The following is a 20,099-nucleotide window of genomic DNA, read 5'->3' as shown; positions in this document are numbered from 1 at the left end:
GGGTCTTCTTTCTAAATTTATTCAAGTATTAAACAAACAGAAACTACAGCATGCATCAGATACTTTTCTTTATTGTACAACAAAACTGTGGACTTGTTTGCATTTGCAGCATTTCCAGCAACATCAGGCAGACTTGTCAATGTTATCCAGTTTTGCACAGTCACTAGAGTGTCGCATCATGAATTATTAAATCAGTGCTTCGTGGTAATACATAATTTCTTATCAATTATTCATGCTAATGTGCATGTAGTTTACTTAATTGTGTTATTGACGATCAAAAGTAATTTCCTGAAAATCCTCAAGGACAGAAAATTTAATCAGCATAACTACTTTTCAGATGCAATGCTGTTAAGTATTCTTAATTTGCTCAACAATTCACTTATTTATGTAGCTTTCTGGAGGAAATACGAGTTTAATCAAACAATTAGATTGAAGAGTTAGTGTACAGAAGGGCTGAAGTTCAACTGAATGCAAGGTAATTATGTTGAAATGAAGTTGAGCCTGGAATATCTTTTTAGTCTTTTTTAGGAGAGGGAGGGCACAAAAATTACAGTTGGGAAGATCACTGACAAAACAGTGATTGTCTCTCCTCCAACCTTTCCCTACAATGAAGCACATAGAGATCTCTTTTATTTTGGTGAAGGAAAAGGTTGTTGCTGTTGTTTAAATTAAGCCATAACTTGCAGCCAGAGAAGCCTCCTCCACCCACAGTTCAGCAGAGCAGCTCCTGAAGCTGGAGCACAAAGGCAGATCACAGACTACAGCATGTTCCCCTCCCTGCCATTAGGACAGTTAAGGATCCTCAAAAGAAAAACACTGTGTGTCAGAAGCACAGCAAAATCACTCCATTTGAAGAACGTGGGCCCTGTCTGACTTTTCTTGGTATTCAGAATGAAGGACAGTCCCAGCAATGCCCTCTCTGCTGGTTTGCATCCAGAAGATGCAAACTGCACTCTGGGGGTGCCTGGCACCCTTCACTCCTGGAGCAATGAAGGTGCTTGGTGCTGCCAACCCACTCCATGAAGACCAGGGTTTCCACCCTTGGTGAAGGTGCTGAACCAAGCCCTCCCTCATGGAAAAGAAGGCATGTTGCTCCAAAGAAATCCCAGGTTATGTGAAATTCATCGATCCCTGTAAGAGATCACTTACATGGAGGAGACAAATTTTTGCTGCCAGCCTTACTCAGGACTGCCTTTCCAAGCACACCGCCAAACTTAGATTCTGTGAAGAGCCTAACAAAACCCCATGTAAAAGCATGTGCTCAGCACATTGCAGGGGGTCCTCAGGAGAACACCTGAAAATGTAAGTCCACGTCACAAAGTTTAAATCTGCAAATGCATTTCCCATGGGTAAAATGAGAGGCACTACAAATTAAAATTATTGGTCTTCAGATCTTAGTCTGCTTTGCTTTGGGGAGGTTTGGGTGTAAGATAACACTATATTTCCTAAGGCATGAATTTATCCTTTGCATTGTGCCCACTCGGTAATAATTCATATATTTTCATATCTATATTCATTACAACAAGCATTCAGTAAATAGAATAGTCTGATTTTGCATGGCATAAAGGAATATCCTTCCAAGCTTAATTTTCTCTTTATTAAACATTAAACATGGAAGGACATATTTGCAGTCTTGCAATGCAGGAATATTTTGTCTTCCAGTCTCCTTTTCCAAGACAGTGATGCTAAAATGCCCTCAGCTTTGCACAGATCTAGAGACAATCACACTCTCTATTAAATACCAGCATTACTCTTTGAAGCTATGAATACCACTTTGAAGTCATGTGTCTTTTACATGTAACCCAGAGAATGGCAAGAGCAACAGACTAATGTTCATGTAAAAGCTACTGCAAGGATTTTAGTCACAGGTAAACTGATCTCAGCAGCTTTCCAGTAATCTACTCCATGGGAAGTATCACTTTCAGAGAAAAGAAGACAGAAGGAAAAAATTATTAAGTGTTTTGCTCTATTTTCTGCTTCTCTTACACCTGGATTGCCTGGGATAGGTTTGGTTGAAGTCAAATGCCTTCAGAAAACAGCAGACTAAATTGGGATATACCTGGATATTCCTTCACCTCTGTTGTGCATGGTTGGGTAACTGGTGCTTCAGTGTCTCTCCTCCCCCAGAACTCACATCTGGAAGTGATGTGCCACTGTTAGCCATCTGTCTCATGCATAGTGGGCAGTTGGATGTGTGCAGGAGCAAGCCAGGATCTTGGACCTTTTGGTGTCCCTGGGATGTGGTAGGGGGGATAAAAATAGTTTCACAAATGTTTCCAAACACAGAATAGTGCTGATAAATCAGGGAAATGAATGTATAGTGACACAAGAAAAGCAAGGGTGTGTGAAAGACAGCCAAAAAGGCCACTCAGATGTGCTGCATCTCTGGTGGCTCCATGACATCCCAGTGGGCATGGCTACACTACAGTTCACCCCCAGAAGAGTGCTGGCAGCAGGTCACTGCCCTAAGCCGATGGGTCAGCACCAGTCCGGTCTCATACACTTTTCTCCCCTTCCATGTGCTCCTTGGCTGGAGAGGGCTGCTTGTCCTGGCTGCCCTCAGGGCAGGACGGTTTGGTAGGAGGAGTGGGGCTGCTGCTGGTGGCAGGCAGGAGGTTGGCAGACTGGAGAACAGCCTCCGAGTGCTCCCGTGCCTTCATGCGCAGTGCGGCCACACTGGCGGTGCGGTTGCTTTGGCAGCCGTAGGTGGGCAGGAAGGAGAGGCCCATGGGGTCTGGAACGCAGCATGAGCACAGTGGGCTCCCTGGGGAAGAAGGAAAGAAGGCACCGTCACTGGTGGGGAAGGTCATGGAGACTGACTGTTCCCTCCATGGTCAGTCTGAAGAGGGCAGAGATGGGGTTGACCTTTGGTAGATACATTGATCTTTACTGGGTACATAAATGTTCTGTGGATCAGGGCTAGAAAAACCCATATCCTCTTCTGCTGATCCTATGAAGGATCTGATACTGTGAGTCATCCAGGGTAACAAACAGAGTGAGCAAAGAAAGCAAGAAAGCAGAGACAGAGGCAAGCAGTGAAGTTCAGATCACACTTGAGATTTCCTCACAAGACTCGGCTCATTCCCTCTTCTCATGTCAAGCTGCTGCTCTGTAGCTGCCATCAGCCCCATGCTGGAGAGGTACCCTGCCCTCCACCTGCACAGTGAGCTTGCTCAATAGGGGCAGCAGCATTTGGTGGGTGAGTGTAAGGGTTTCGTCACTTATCTTTGCCTGAAAGATTACAATAAAGAGAAAGATTAAAATATTCTAGTTATTATGATGACCTTCTATCTCACTGTAAGATGAGACAGACTTTTCCTTGGCCGGACGCCTGTCAACTTCTGGCATCATGACTGACTGTAAGAGTGTGTTCTACCTTTACCCACCCAATATCTGTGCTGCTTAAGGATGACACTCTGAAGGGAACGGCCTCCAGAAGTGAGCCGGGGCTGCCTAAAGCTGCTACTTACATGGCTTAAGAGTCCCATCAAGAGAAATGGACCAGAGCATCTCTACCATGTCCTCTGAGAGACGAGGCTGTTCCAAGGAGGCAATAAAACGCTGGAGAGCAGATGAAGTGAGTATTCCTCTCCTTTTAAGCTAAAAGCCTCCCCTGAAACCCACTGACAGAGGCAGTCCTCACTCCACCAGCTGCCCTCCTGAGCTGCACTGCAGGCTCTTCCTCTGGCTTATCTTTGGTAATGCTGGGGCTTGGGACACTTCCCATACAAGCATACTTGGAAGTGTAGGTTGGCCACTGGGCAGGAAATACAATCCATTCAAAAAGCCATCCTGCTACCTTGTTTATGTGCGTTTATTGAATGAAGGAGAATGCATCAGAGGAGTACGAAGGGGAAACAGGGTGGGATGGCTGAGCTATTTCTTTCATTTGCTTTATGGTTAGAATAGTTGAGTGACACCATTTTTTCAGGGGTCTCAAAGGCCACACAAATTTTGCGTCCTCTTGTACACCCCTGACAAAAGCCTGGTTTTTGCTGATTTCATACCTCCTAACAAGGAACAGCTGCACACATCCTGACACAATGCAGTATCTTCCCCTGATCTTTCCAAGCCAAGGACTTGCTTTAATTTCTGCAGTTAATATTTGAGTTAAATGGCTCATGACTAATAACCTGCAGAGAGCAGGTAGTCTTTCTTTTACACTTCTGTTCTTGGTAGCAATGGGTCAGCACCCATCTGCTAAGGAACGAAGGCAGCCAGTTGCTTGTTTTTAGGATGTTGTCAAGACTTCTCTACAGCAGTTGCCAGAGATTTGCAGTTGCAAATAACATTCAGGAAAAGCTACTCTTTGCATTTTAAAAAACAGAATCTACAAAGGACAAGTTATTAATATAAATTGAAAGAACCATTTTCTCTTATAACACTTCTCTGATAAAACATATGATCAGCAGATTTCCATATCTGAGTCCAGGTATTCAAGTGAATTGTACAAGCAAGTTTCAGTACTTGACTAAAATCCTTCATTTCTTGTGCTTTTAGCTCTAGGAAGCTCAGGCTTGAATTCTGTGGCTGTTCTGAGCAGGTCAGAGGAAGGTTTTAGAATAAAATCCACTCAGTAACACAACTTAAAACTTTTGCCACCACCAACCATGCTCATAAAGTAATTTTTTGCCCTGTTGAATCACAGCCACTTCAGGAGTTCTGGTTGACCACTCTTTTAACAGAAGGGAGGAGAGGCCTTTCAGATTCCCTGCAGTTTGCAGTAGATCTTTAACTGCAGAAGCCACACAGCAGTCTCTTTATTCATTACTATCTATTAAGCCTCACTATATTAAGTTTCTGCTATGAGATGGGGAAGGATGAGGTCTACCTGTGCATCAGCTACATTTGCACTGTTGCTTTCTAGAACAAACTGTGTAAGACTTTCAAACTGTTCAGCCCCCAGGCAGAGGGGAGGGCTGGCCAACCGGCAGCATCTAACACAGGACTAGGCACAGACATTTTCTGCTTAGTGGAAGGTGGGGAAAAGAGGAAAAGAGTCTTCCGCTTTTTGAAAAAAAGAGGAATCATCTCCATCCCCTAAGAACAATTTTCATTACATTGTTAGAGGGATAAAATATTTATCAGTATTCACTACCAAGCTAAGCTCTTTGTTTAATAATTAGACCTGATATTACCTAGTGGCTCTGCAACCTGAGGGTGCAGTTAACCTGTGATGGAAACTAAGCCATTTCTAGCAATAATTCACCCATAACCATTCCTTTCATTTTCACTGAGGTTAAAATACTTGCAAAGAACAACTCACACATGGAAAAGAAAGTTAAATAAAAAGCATCATTTGCTTTAGGGTCCAGTTACAATACAGGAGGGTAGGATTTAGCAATGTTTCTTTTTATTGCGTATTGTAAAGATGGTTGAACCTACCTCACAATTGTCTGCATCTGCAAGTAATAAGTTCAGTGAAATCTATTGGACTTTGGTGGCACAAAAGCCAAGACAAACCATGGGAGACTCAGGAGCCTACCTATCAGTTAGCCCACAATATACAGGATGTGACATTGACCAAGAAAGAGGCATTTATATATAGCAAGCAGCAGTGGTTTTAACATCTTGTTGCAGCAACCTTGAGTTCACAGCAGGGAAGGAAAAAATTGTTCCTACCTATTTTGAATCTTCAGAGGACTTCAGGCATCTAGCTCCCATCAAAATCTGTGAGTATTAAGCTAGTAGCCCTAGATCTTAATCCAGCTTTCTTTAACATGTATGACAATCTGGTATTAGTTTAATGGGATTTGTATCAAGTTGCTACAATATGGATAAGGTACTGTGTGTGTTCTTTCAGGAGCTTACAGCCTTTTGTACACAAAATTAAAATACACAATTAGATTTCCATTAACTTACAGCAAATTCTGCTGAATTGATCTGAACCTCCTTGTACTCCTAGATGAGATCAGACTTTAAATGCTAAGCCTGAACATAAATACTTAATGTAATAAATACAGTCTGAAATATTTGATCCACTTGGCAGTTTAATTGATCTACTACAGAGACTGACAGGAAAAATTAAATTAGTTTTGTCTTGTCTGTGCCAACATCACATTCCAATTGTAATGATATTTGATCTACAATTTTGGTTGTGGACCCTTTTGTGCAGTTCCATGGTTCAGTTTCAGCTGAGAAGAGTGGGTGGGAGCTGGAACCATATTGGTACATAAATATTTTAAATATGTATTTTGCATTTCAACTCAAGAGTTTAAAGAATTTAATAGATAGTTTTTCCAAAAGGCAAACCCTGCATTCCTTTCCTCTTTAACTATTTGTGCATATCAGCATTTGATACGGGCAGCTGGACACGAATCTGACATAGAGGGAGGGAAATAAAAATTCCCATTTAAAATCTCCTCACATGTCAATGCATGCTGTTTAGTTTTCAGAGAAAATATTAGGCTTGATTTAAGTATTGTTATTTTCTGACAGTAGTCGCATAGGTTTGCTTGAGCTCTAAATCCTCATAAATTCTAAATCCCTTTCATAAAGATTGGAAGGTCAACAACAACCTCAAGTTCATAGAGTCAATTACCAGTGGGAGTTGATTCAAAGGAATCTCCCTCTTTCTCTTCATACATGACACCAATGTTCTGTCTAACCGAGTCTGAATCAGGAGCAGGAAACATAAAAGTGGCTTTATCCAAATCTTGTTAAACTCTGAATCGGGAGGTTCAGAACACAAAAGCCTGAAATGAAGAAGAACCAAAAAAACGCTCCCAGTTTAGAGTAGCCCCCAAGCTGCTGAAGTTGTCCTAGATAGTTTCTCCTTCTAATGCCCAAGCTGGTTAAGTGTGGAAGGCACACTATGCTGCCCAGAGGATGGAAGAGCATTTAGAAGTGACAGCAGAGTACATATATTATAATTTCACATTTCCTTGGCTTGTGAGCCATATATGCCCAGTGCAAACAACAAAGAGCAGATGATCTGGCTCAGTTGCTCTATCAGAAGCCCTTTTGTGTAAATAACGTGACACTGGAATTGGAGAATTTCATCCTCCTTTATTTGTGTCATTAGTATTGTCAAAAAAAAAAAAACAATTGGGAAGCCTGGACTTGCCTGTTTGGGCGGGAAGGCTGGCAGCAAAGCCCACAAAAGCCTGGGAGAAGAGTCAGTCCTTTGAATACTGTCAGCTCAGCAACCATTTACCACTCTCCCCTTTCACATCAAAAATATGATCTGACCCTAAAACCTGCTGAGACACATCACTCCAAGAGGGGTCAATAGGAACCTCTGCCCAGCCGAGGTCCACTAACTTAATCAGAATCTGCCCTGGAAGAAGCAAGACCTACCCATAGATCTTAGGGCTCCTAGTATCTCATATTCCCTAGATTATGTAATAAACAAAACCTACCTGTGAGGTAGGGCAGTGCTAGAGCTGGGACCTGTGATAAGGGAATCAAAGTAACTTACTCAAGGTTTGTGCATCTGCAGCAAACTTCTTTAAACTAGGGGAAATGCCAAACAGAACCCACTCAGTATATTTGCTATATTGCACAAGAAAAGTGAGCAACTCCATAATAAGAATGACAGACAAAATAAAGGACACCAAGAGTTTTTATTCCCATTATTCAGTCTTACGGGAAAGAGTGGTGCTTCAATTCAGTAAACACCAGTTCAACGGTGAGTTAGATCCTTGAATGCTTCTTTTGCAGCTTTGGCAATGGGAATTGCCCAATGAAATTATGCAAATTCTCTTTATCTTTCCATAATAGAAATTGAAATGTAATGGATGGGCAGTTCTAGCTGTGTTTTGGTTTTTTTCCTGGATACTGCAATTAAGCCTCCCTAATATGAACAGCAACCACAAGCAGCAACAAACCATAAAAGAGCCTAATCAATGGTGCCCTGGAATACCCATTTTGATGTGCATAATGCAATCCTGCTTCTCTATCAGTGGTGTGGAGGCGCCGTGAAAACCAACCAAGCTATAACTTGCACAGAGCAGAGCTGTGGGTGAATTATGAAAGTAATTCCCTGGCAAGTGTAATTATTTCTCTCCTCATACACTTCACTCATCATGGGGTCTGGGGAAATTTCAGTGGAATGTAACAGACACACTCTTGGCCTCAGCCACCAGAATGGTAGAACACATCCGCTAAAAAACAGAGATTCTTGTTTATATCCATTAATAACATCTTCTACATTAATGAATTGCATTCATGCTGTCATCCATTAAGAAGGTACTTTGAGGTCTCTCTCTGCACAGAACACTAGCTTCTCCTGATGACTCTATTGTTATACTGCCCATAAATAAAACAAGTATTTTCCCTTCATCTTTGAGGTCTGCAATTAAATCCACTAAATGGACTGCAGATGCATGGCTTACAGTAAGTGTTTCATCTTGGAAGATCATGGAACTCTTGAAGTCACCACCATGAAGTAGCATAGTTGTCAAATCAGTAGAATTTCGGAGAGTAACGAACATCAGAAATTTCATCTATTCAAGTCAACCCTCTTCCTGAGTATGGTCAGCGGTGACATACTAAAACCCTGAAGTAAGAAACACTGCATACGCCAAAAATTATGATGGTACGTGAATTTTTCAAACAAGGAAATGTATTTCCTGAAAGAATAGTAAATGGAGAGGTGATACAGTAGTTAACAGATGATTGCTATTAAGTACAGCCTGCAATGTGCTAAACTCCTGAGAGGGAGAAGACCTCTAAGTAAGGGAAAAGGTCTGTTATATTACTGAATACAGAATATTTGACAGAAACAAACTGTTTAGTGATAATGTACTCTTCTCTGGAACAGTCTATGCTCTGAATGACAGTTTCAATTGGTATTGTATAGCCAGCCCATTTTCTTCCCAAGATGTCCTGTGGTGCTATTACCCTCAATTTGAGGGAAAAAAAGTCTCTGTCTCAGAAACAGCAAAGTTCATGGGGCATAGGTTCTTGGGCAAAATAACTTTCTTCTCATTCATCAGAGCAGACCTAGACTCATGCTCCAGTCATATCCTCCATTTACCTAGCAGTGACATGTGTGTGGCCCAGAGCCATAGAAAGCATGAGGCAAGCCAACAGTGCACTTCACAGCTTTCCAAAGGCAAAGTTGCAGGCTTAGTCACAGCTCCATACTAGGCTGTCTTGAGATTTTTTTGTCTCTCCTACAACAACTTCACAATCAACTCTTATATCCTTATACAACAAATCAGATCCAAGAACCTTGTGCCCTAGGCACTGGGTCTGGAGCCAAAGTCAGAGAAGGGAAAAACAGAGGTTTTAGTTTTGTTGCAAAAGACAGACAACTCTCAGACGGCAGAAGAAAAATGGTCCCTGAGAGCATAAAATAATTATTAATTAGTTTCAATACTATCATCACTTGTTATTCACTGTATTGACTTTAATTGTCTCCTTCTAGAGCATCAGTCAAGTATTACTCACTGACACCAGTAAAGTGTTGGCTTACAAGTCCAACAAAGCACATCTTGTCTCCTCAAAAGAGCAAGTAAACAACCTACACTTCCCAGTAGAATATGATGTGCTCAGAGTGCCCATTTGTTTGCAGGCAGCTCTTATGTCCTTACTTAACAATATGATTCCCTTTACTGGCCAGGATTCTCCTAGTGGCAGGAATATATATCTATTTACAGGATCCATATAGAGGAGCTGCATTTAATTTGACACTGGCATGGAAGAAAGTGGGGTCTTGTATCCTCTGATAGTGAAATGGTGCTTTGATTCTGGAGCAATAATTTTGCTTTCAAAAGCACAAAGAAAGGCTGGTTGGAAGCAAGAGAGGAGAAGTCCTCTTGATCATTTCACTCTTCAATAAAACTTGAAGAATTTTCTAAGACCTCACTACTTGCTGGATTTCTCCTTATCCAAGCAATCAAAAAAACCAAGGAGCTCAGAACTTTATGCCCTGTGCTGAGTTTGATGGGATTTTGTGTGACAGAAAGTCCTGTGCCCTCAGATCCACTGTGGCAGAGCCTCATCATTTCTGCAGCAAAATGAAACTAGATTGCCAAGGGAGAGGCTTAGGTCACTTCATTAAGGCAACATATAAGGACACAGACTATTCCCTACTAAATGGAGGGTTGCTACTCCTTTAACAAGCCTAAGTGCACAAATCGACTCCTAGTTCAAAGGGAAATGAGATGAGAGAGTCAAACAAACTGAACTGAGCATATGATGAATACATTCATATTCAGGTTTTGTGAGCATTGTGTCTCTCCCTGTTCTTTCTTACCTTCCCACAACCATTGTCTCTTCCTCCAGACTGACATGTGAGCTTAGCTCTACTCTCAAATATGCTGGTTTAGATGAGCTGTCATTCATCTGGAGTTTCCATACCAAAGAAAAACAAAATGCGCATCAGGCCTGTGATACCTTGGTTCACTCAGAAGCTCTAAAACTTCACCAATTCCTGTTCACCAGCTAACAAGACTGAAGGCTCAATGTCTGCTGTGCACAGCCCTACCCTAGCCCAAGCAAATTACACTTGATAAAAAGGGGAAAGAGGAAACTGGGGACATGAGCCAAGGAAAGAGGAGACAATACTCCATATATCAATACCACAAGAAAGATGCTACAATTATTCTCTGCTCATATAAATCAAATTTGCCCTCTCATAGAACTGTAAATTCTTGCCCCTTAACCTCAAAGACAAAATTTGACATTACTGACACCTAGCAGCAAAACTAGCAGCAGAAGAAAAAGAGCACTCCTCAAAGCAAGCAGCTCAGACTACCAGTTCCTTGCAAAGATAACAATATGCTGATAGGCATTGGCAGCTCCACAAGGCTCCAGGTAGGTGGCTATGCAGAAATGTAAATCTGTAATTGGATTTATTAAAATCAAAATATATTATTTTACCCCAGTTTCTTAGCATATATCTTGAGATTTCTAGTGTCAGACAGGAAATATAAACCAGGCCATTTCAGGAATAAACTGCATGTATAGCTGACAACATTCACCAAGACAATATGCAAACACCTGATAACCATTCCTACACAAATTATAAAAAAATCTGTATATACATTTGGGACCAGTTTTTCAGGGACACTGTCTCTCAGCCTGGGCAACTGACTGTCAAATATCTACAAGAGGTTCAGGAAGAGAACATTTTCTGTCCCTAAGCTGTAAAACTTCTATCAAGCAAAAAGGAGCAAATTATTACTTTCTCAATTTAGTGGCTGAGCTGTAAAATCACAGAAAAGAATGCCAGGAAGTCTTCTAAATAAATAAAACTAAAGAGGAAAAAAAAGCCCAAACAACCAAACAAAAGACAACCAAACAAAAAATACCAACTCTTCATGACTTTTTTTAATTTCCTTTTTCATTTTCCTTGGCTTTTGTTTATTTATGTTACTTTCTCTTAAAATTTAACTACACTTAAGCATTAAGTAAGTAAGAATAACATATTGATGCATTTCATTTTGAAAATGCTTAAATGCAAATATTAAGAAAAAAAACCCTTCCATCTGAAATTATTTACTGTACACAATCCTGTTTCCACACCCTTCAACCTGTCTGGGACTACATTTATCAATGAATCATCTTTTTGCCTGAAGAATTTCACTTGTATCTACTCCAGAGAAGCTGTTCCTATCTAATCAAGGAAGACAAAATTCCCAGCCCCACAACTTCACAAGGCAGAGATCAAGAGGACTCAGGCATTCCAACCACTGCTCCCCACTTATAGGTGATAATCAGCCTTTAAGTTTTAGGGTCAGCTTGCACCTGTGTGTCCTTTCTTGATTCAAAATCCCAGATCCCACACCTATCAAAAGAGTAGTAACTGTGTGTCATATCTGACTTCAGTTTTTTTTGAAAGATGGGAGGAAAGGAGGTACAGGGGGCAGACAGTGGACTTGAAACAAAACTCAGCAGTTCCAAATATTTGCTTCAGGAATGCACCTTGACAATGCTGATTTAACTGGAAATACTCACAAGGAGTACGAGGTACACCAGAGAACACAGTGAGAGGTATTTCTGTTCATAGCAGAGGGTCTTTAACTGGGAAATTTCCTCACAAGTTATTGCATCACATTGGGACACAGAGTAAATCTATGTGCCACTTTGTGCTTGGCACTGCTATGAGGCTTTACATCCTATAAATCTATAAATTGAATTCATCCTGCTTACACCCTTAGTCTTATAATTGTTAGACTAGGAACAGCTAATGGATCAGCAGGGGATTTATTTTTAAAAGATGTATACTGCTGCTTTTTGGAAACTGAAAGTATATAGACATGAGATGTACCCTTCCTGAAGCCTGGGTCCCACATAATGAGGAATTACTCTGTATCCTCCTCTGTTCCCAGGAACACACTTTATTCAAGTTCTACCATCCAAGAAGAGAAAGGGTTGTGCAGAGATGCACTGCAAAGGAAACCGCATGCAGAGCAGATGAGGCATCAGTAACAGTGCCAGGTACTACATAATGCAAAAGGATGTGTATAACTAATTTATTAGAATAAATTTGACTCCAAAATAAAGTATATGCAACAGAAACTCTACAGGAGCAAATTCTACCTGCCTCACTCCTTGAGACAAACAGTGACCTCACAAAAAGGAGCTGAGTAAAATGAAGGAGTTTTGTCACAAATACTGCTGCCAGATAAAACAGGATACTCACTTCTGTTATGTGCAGCATCGTCAGTGCAATTACCACCAATCCGAACAGGAAGAGAGATCTGCCATTTCCCAAAGGGCTTCCCCACAAGTGGGACCATGCTACTTAGCTTGAAAGAGATGCTCTTTGAGCTTATCCCTGAAGTTAAACAAAGTAATTTACCTTTTAGAGAGGCGACATGGGATAAAGCTTGTGCATAGGTGGCTGTGTTGAGAAGAGTCCCCGGCAGGCAAGATGGGAAGAAAGGTCCTGTAGGACCCACTGCTCGACTCAGGCTGATGGAGAAGAGAATACAACTTCCTTACAAAACCAGAACCAGCTGATTCCATTTGAGCACAAACACAAACATGTTGTTGTCTCACGATGCAACTAGATGTGACCAAGCCTGGATAACATTAGCCTCCCATGGCCACCAGATTCTCAGCATCTCCACAGAGAACAGTGAGTTAACAGGAAACAGTTTATTTTCTGAAGATGATACTCTGTAGGTCAAAGGATAGCAGCATGCAAATCTGTATGCATGTACATATGTATGAGGCATATATGCCCAACAGACAGGCGGCTGATAACACATGATTCTTACCTCTGCTGGATCTCTAGACCCTCCTTTTTATTTCTAGCTTGATCTGCTGGAGAAGGGGAATTTAAATTTCTCGCAGAAGGTGCCACCTCAGCCATAGTTTCCTTAGAGCCCTCTTGGTCAGAAGTACCCCTCTCTGTTTTTCTCCATTTAGCTCTTCGATTTTGGAACCACACCTGGAGCAGAAGAGCAATCCTGGCTGAAAACCATGTTTAGCCAAATGTGAAGCAAGGAAATTGTAAGTTGTTACTCTAGAAATCAGTCCTTTAGAAGCTTGGCTAAAACTTCCTCTTATTTTGTACACCCACTGCTATTCTAGTTGAGTCTTAGGATTACATTTGTCTGTATAATATTTCTGGGTCTGGAAAACAACCACAAATGGCTGAAGACATTCAAAAGTTTTGTTATAAACAAAAAGCAAAAAAAAAAAAAGTTTTGATGTTACTATGCCAATTAGCAAAACATTTAAGTCTGTACTTGCTGTTATGCATACATTTAATTCTCACTGATTTCTATGTTTTCACACATCTAAAAGCCATTTCATAGGGACAGTTTTAAACATATAACTAAGCAGTCTAATGAAACCATATACAAGTCTTTAAATCAACTGCTGCTAGAATCAGATTGGTGAGAAATGAAAAGGTGTGTATTAGGCCATCTTATCCAGCCCATTTTCTGGAGAGGACAGATACTGAGTGTTGTTCCTCTCATGTCCAATCTGCATTCAAAGGACTCAAAATTTGATAGATACTAATTTTGGAAGACCATTCTGCATTTTCATACTGTGATGGTACAACTGTCCCCCAACTCAGGCCACACTATAATATCAGTACACCAGTTTCTAAACCTTATTTTTTCCCATATGCAAAACAAACATTCATGTTCTTGATTTTATCACCTGATTTTTAGTCTAAAAACAACTTTTTCTCCATTAACCTTGGAGCTGATGCTCTGAAAGCACCATATTTGAGCTGGAAAATGCCAAGCTTCTCTTGAGGTCAGGAAATCCACGTTTTAATACATGAATTCTAGTATAGGTAAGATTGGTATTATTATTATTCTCCTCCTCCAATTCCATTTTAGTTAGCTGCCTTTTAATTGCATGTATCAGCAAACATTGAATAATGATTTTATCTATATTCTAAATTTAGAGCAGTTAAATGCAAAGGAAAATGCAGACACTTTCTTGTGTCTTAATTGAATGAAGGTCACAGCTATAACAACATTTAATTGAGCTATTTTTCATTATCATATTTTAATGACTTTGCACTGACAGTTCGCCTGCTTCTGAGGAAAGAGCCTGATGAAGTCGTTTATTTCCCTATTTAGTTATTGTTTGACAACATCATCTTCGATTAAGACTCTGCTTTATAGCACATTAATCATATTTGAATGAGCAAGGGGTATAAATGTAAACATATCTCCCATCCTCTGTGTTTCCCCATGTCCCTGCATGAAAGCAGGCTAAACAAATGCTTGCATCTATTGTCTGCTTGCATAATAGCCAACAACAAGGCTAAACACTAGTCCTCAGCAATCTAATTGTCACCACCCCTATCTCACCCTTGCACCTTTCAGGAAGAAGTTATGATCTTCCACTTCTGAATGCTCAATAATTGTCCCATTTATCTCAATTTGCAGTTCAGTCTTTAGGCACCAATAGCCAAAATGGCATTTTTTATTATTTTTTTAAGCCAGTACCTACAGTGCAATAGCGAAAGGAGATTTTCATTTCCAAATAATAATCAGTTTAATTTGCCCGCATATGACCAATGATTCATGTTGAGATTTAATAATCAGGATCACATAATCTGATTATAGAAGAAATAATTTGTTTACAATCCCCAATTTACTGTGGTGAATTCCATTATCTCTCTTCAGCCATTGGGTTTTAAGAGATACTAACATGACCCTAGGGAACAAAAGGCAAGCTATTATATTTCCTACAATTAGATCTTTGCATAGTCTTAACCCCAAGCACCTAAATAAATAAATAATAGAAGAACAGCATGCAGAAAAACCCCGCAAATAAAGACGAATGCATAACTGTGTTCAAAAAATGGTTTGCAACTCTGTGGTGAGTGCCTGCAGAGTTATAGGGATCCATCTCTCACAACTGCAGAACTGCTGCTCTTAGCAGAGCTTGTAGACACACAAAGTTAATCCCAGGATATGGACAAACAAACACATGGATAAAAGGGGGGAAAAAGGAAAAACGTGGAGAGAAGGAAGAAAGGAAGGGATGGAAAAGAGTGGTGGTGGAAAGAGTAATCATGGCCAATGATATTTACTGAATCATATTAAAGGTGTGGGAATTGCTCTGCAGGCTCTTTAGCTGTCTAAATTAAGTGTTTCGAAAGAAGGCAAAGGGAGAAAAGTTGAAGAGGTGCAGAAGATTTCTTCCTGGCAGCTGGGCTCCCTGTAGTTGACTAACCCCACTGCTTGACAGTGGTCATAGTTGCTTTGGAGAATCACGTCTCAGTTCTTTTCTCCATACCACGCCCCCCCTCCAAAAGCAAGGAAATGGATGTGCATTGATGTAATTTAGTACCTTGGAGACGCGGACAAATTAGTGTAGAACATTATCACTAGTTAATTATGAATGACCGATTAATCAACCTAATCTAATATTCCACATTATGTTGATGTTATTAAAGTGCATCATGAAAATGACAGATCGTCTTCATTTGCGTTCTTTGGCCAAATGTGCACTCTGCAGTCATGATGTCAAATGAAAAAAAGTTTGCTAGTTTGAATACCCGAGTTAAATAATTCCCCAGGATGTTTACCTGCACCCTGGCCTCTGTGAGGTTGATTTTCATAGCCAGCTCTTCCCGAGTGAACACATCGGGGTAGTGGGTTTGAGCAAAAACGGCTTCCAGGGCCTCGAGCTGATGGAGGGGGAGAGAGCAAAGATCCGTGTGAGATCTGTGTGGCCGCCCCAGGGGGGTGTCTGCCAGGCATGGATGAGGAAGGCGGGAAGCAGTCGGAAGCAGGAAGGGAGCAGTACTGGGGAGTCAGGGAGCAAGTCTGGGGCAGGCACGAGGCAAGCAGGGGGCAAGGGGTGCGCAGGTAAGAGGCAGAGCGAAGCAGGCTCCTACCTGCTGCAAGGTGAAGGTGGTGCGGTTGCGGCGCTGCTTCCTGCGCAGGAACCCGTCGTCGAAGTCGCCGGCGGAGTGGCCTCCGAAGGGGGCTGCGCCTGCGGGCCGAGAGCCGCGTTAGGGGCCGCTGTGCCCCGTGGGAGCAAAGGGCCGGAGCCACCCTAGCGGAGCCGTTCGGGTGGGGAATGCGGCCCCATCTCGGCGGGGCCGGAGCCTCGAGCACCCCGGTCGGCCCCGAGAGCACGGTGGGAGCCGTCCAGGAGGTGGGTATCCCGCTGGCTCCGGGACTTCTGCGGGCACTGAGGGGTTCTGCCGACCGGAGCTCACCCCACCCCGGAAAAGAGTATATTTTCGGCCCATTTGTGTCTTAAAAGGACAACGAGACGAAGCTTTTACATAGGCGTGGGAACAACAGCTCGTAAAGGCCCTGTCCGTCTGTTGGGAGAGCCCAGGGAAGCCCCTGCCTGGACGGGGCAGCACCGGGGCCGTTGCATGTTCCTCCACACACACCCTGCGAGCAGCGACCGAGCCGCCCCCGTCTGCTCGCCCTCATTCCTGGAGGAGAACATGGGCACGGGGCTCTGTACAGCCCGGGGGCTCGGCCATGACTGAAACACCGGGACTGGGCAGCAGGACGAGGAGGTCGCCCTTGCCCTTCCGCGATGGGGGATCGAGGGTTTGTCCCTGACTGGAGGTCAGGAAAAGTCAGATGGGCCGGCAAATTGCAAACCACCTTCTGTGGAGCAGATCCCGGCCTTCTCGGCTCCCCCAGTCACAGTTCGTGCCCGGGCTGAAATGTGTCACTTCCTTTCTGTTCGCTGACAAAACAGGATTAAAAAAAAAAACCAACCAACCAACCAAAACAAAACAGAACGAGAAAACCACACGAAACTTAAACAAACCCACAAACAACAACCAAACAAACAAAAAACCACCCACAAACAAACACAAAACAGAAAAACCCCTCATGGAACAGAAAAGTACCTGAACCTCCAGAAGTGTTGCTGAGAGTGTCCCTATGAACCCACTCTCAGACTTGCCCGTGGAATGCTCTGGGTTGGCCTGCTCCCACCTCAGGCCATGGTGGCTGGAGGTCACCGCTCATCTTGCAGCATAATTTGAAAGATAAACGCGGCCTCCAGACCTATCCTCACGCAGACCGATGACTAGCTGCAGGCCTGGGAGAGGCTCATCAGAGAATAAAATGCCGTCCTGCTGACCCCCGGAGCTCGATCTCTTCCCTCTGGCACCAGGCCTCCCTGTCTGCCCAAACGCTGACCGAAGAGACCTTTTCTGTTGCCACATCTTTGGCTTGGTGGTGGGTGGGTGGCGGGTTTTGGACACTGTGTTCTTTTGTGAGTTTGGGGTTTTTTTAGTTGTTATTGTTTTTTAATACTCGAGATGCTCGACGCTGTTTTCACCCTCTAACAGGACAGACCACCCCTTCCCCCCCGCCCCGTTGCTGCCCACGGCGGGAGAGCGAAGGGGACACACCGTGAGATGCTGCAGCCCGCGGGGGCCGCTGCGCGTCTCGGGACGCCAAAGCCAGGCACCGGCCCCACGCTGCCACCGGAGAAACAAACACACATCAAACAAACAAGCAAGCAAAAAAACAAACACAAGAGCACGTTTCCAAAGCTGTTGCCATAAACTAACGAACGCAGCCGACCCACGCTGTCCTGCCCAGCCCGTGTCCCTTGCCCGCCCGGAGAAAACTTTGTAGAAAGCTGGACCGTCTCTTTCCGGCAGCGCTGCTGCGGGGAAAGCCCCTTGCTTGCCCGGTGATGCCCGTGCAAGGAGCGGGATGGGCGGGCGAGGGGATTGTACGGGGCCAGGTGGCTTTCCCTGCCATGCGGCGCTCGGGCACGGCGGGACTGCCCGCCTGGGGCTGGGGTTGCGCGGCCGCGGCTCCGAGGATGGTCCGCGCACTACGAGCGCTGGCCGGAGGGAGCGGCTGCAGAGAGCCCTGGGCATTTGCGGGGTTGACAAGGGGAAATCCCGACGGCTGCCACATTTTTTAAAAAGGAAACTACTACTAATAATTAAACAAAAGCCTTTGACCAATAACACAAGAACATCCTCCCAAATATTTATTTTCCGTTTCTTTTTTTCCAGTCGTGCCTCATTTTCCCCCACCCTCCCACAGAATGTTTGTAAAATAGCATTAAAAATTTATGCGGTCCCTTTGGCTGGAGGGAGGAGGCGTGACCACGTCCTGAAAGTGTCCCGATTACAGCCATGACACCAACATCTGTGCTGGGAGGGGAGAAAAGCATCTCTGTCATAGCCTAAGGCTCAACTGCGGGATCGCTATCCACAGAGGGGAGGCAGGTGGCAAAATGACAGGAGTGGGGGTGTAAAACCAGGGCCTTTCCAGAAGGAATCAAGTTTTTTAAAAGTAATTAAAATAATAATAATAATAATAATAATAATAATAATAATAATAATAATAATAATAATAATAATAAAGTAATGCAGTCCTTCTTTCCATCCAGTGACAAGAGGGGAAAGCTGAGAGCAGAGAGGGGGATAGGATTGTGTTTTCTTAAGGAAATGGATGATATTTAGTGGTCTCTATAAATCTGCATCTTATCCCAGCACGTATGTGTACCTGACATTCGTGGAGCAAGTCAGACCACAGTTTCTCCCTCCGCCCCAACGAACCCTCCACATACACACACCTCGAAGTTCAGCTCTTGTACTTACACGTCTCTGTGCGACAACACTCACCCTCTAGCTGCGGGGGACAGTGGAAGTAGAACATGGTCCTGCGGCTAGGTGGGCTCCCGCTGCCCGCAGCTGCGAGCCTGCCGGCGGCCAGGACCAAGGCCGGGGCCAGCCCGCGGGGCGCGGGGCTCCCGCGCACTCCCCGCACCGGCGGATCGTCACCAGCTCCCCAGTCGGGCACCGCCACGCACCGCCGAGGTGTCTCCTACAGGCCTGAAGACAGAGAAGGAAAGAACAGAAGAGGTGAATAGCTAGAAGAAAACACGTGGAGAAACTCATTGATTACCCTAAAGCCCATCCCAGAGGAAGCAGAGACAGTAGTGTCTAACCCTGTGCACCGAACTGAAAAAGCCAAAAGCAGAAGACTCCTTGGTAGTCGCACAGTAATCACGATCAGTAAAACTTTGTGTTTATTTTTTTCTCCCCCGAGAAGCAGTTTCTCTCTCTCTTGTTCTTCTATCTATCCAGTCATTGTGATCTCTATCACTATCTATCTATCTATCTATCTATCTATCTATCTATCTATCTAAATACTTCAAATGTTCCCCTATGGAGCAAATATTTGCATAAAGAAAAATAATTGTAGAACTGCTTAAAAAAATCTAAATTATTCTGCCTAAATGAAACAGCAATAAAAGCTAAAACCTGTCTTCTTTTTAAAGCGTTCAACATACTGAGAGCCATGTTCAGGTTGGAAACCGATGTCCTCGCCAAGAAAAAAAAACACCAAACAACTATTCAAATTTACAGGCAGTCATAAAAAAAATCCAGAAGTCAAATAAATATAGTAATCCATACCTAAACCGAACAGAAGTAAAAATCACTGGTAGGGTTTGGGGATATTTTGCTTTAGAATAAGGCGCTGTGAGCTGTTGGCTGCAGAGACAGAAGGGCTCTGTGGAGTTCTGAAAGTGGCCAGATGTCTTTATATCTGTCTACAGCATGCTCTGCCTCTCAGCACTTGCCTTTATAATCTCACGCATAATTGGCCTTAATCTGATTATTTCCAGCGCTGTCTACAGTGAGTAACTTGGATAGGTCTATTGGGTCCTACAAATGGCCCACGTGGTGTGCAGAGCAGGGGGGGTGGAAAGGATGA

General features: G+C 43.3%; 1 protein-coding gene across 1 annotated transcript; it reads right to left on the bottom strand.

Moving 5' to 3' along the window:
- Positions 1–2,495: 2,495 nt before the first annotated feature.
- On the bottom strand, positions 2,496–19,037 carry DRGX (dorsal root ganglia homeobox). Its single transcript, XM_071564018.1, has 6 exons — positions 19,004–19,037; positions 16,274–16,371; positions 15,962–16,063; positions 13,176–13,348; positions 12,755–12,867; positions 2,496–2,764 (listed from the first exon to the last, which is right to left on the bottom strand). Exons 1-6 carry the CDS (start codon positions 19,035–19,037, stop codon positions 2,496–2,498), a joined length of 789 nt encoding a protein of 262 aa, XP_071420119.1.
- Between the last annotated feature and the right edge of the window lie 1,062 nt (positions 19,038–20,099).

This window comes from Pithys albifrons, chromosome 9 (genome assembly GCF_047495875.1).
Source record: "Pithys albifrons albifrons isolate INPA30051 chromosome 9, PitAlb_v1, whole genome shotgun sequence".
NCBI lineage: Eukaryota > Metazoa > Chordata > Aves > Passeriformes > Thamnophilidae > Pithys > Pithys albifrons.
The sequence above is the reverse complement of the archived record's forward strand: the minus strand, read 5'-3'. Positions and strand labels throughout refer to the sequence as shown.

What these genes read in the sequence shown, in the direction of transcription:
- DRGX (XM_071564018.1), bottom strand. Translation starts at nt 19,037, where the DNA reads ATGTTCTACTTCCACTGTCCCCCGCAGCTAGAGG. An exon ending in CCACCTTCACCTTGCAGCAG is followed by an intron (nt 16,064 to 16,273) that starts GTAGGAGCCTGC and finishes CCCCTCCATCAG; the next exon opens with CTCGAGGCCCTGGAAGCCGT. An exon ending in GGTCTAGAGATCCAGCAGAG is followed by an intron (nt 12,868 to 13,175) that starts GTAAGAATCATG and finishes CTTCTCCATCAG; the next exon opens with CCTGAGTCGAGCAGTGGGTC.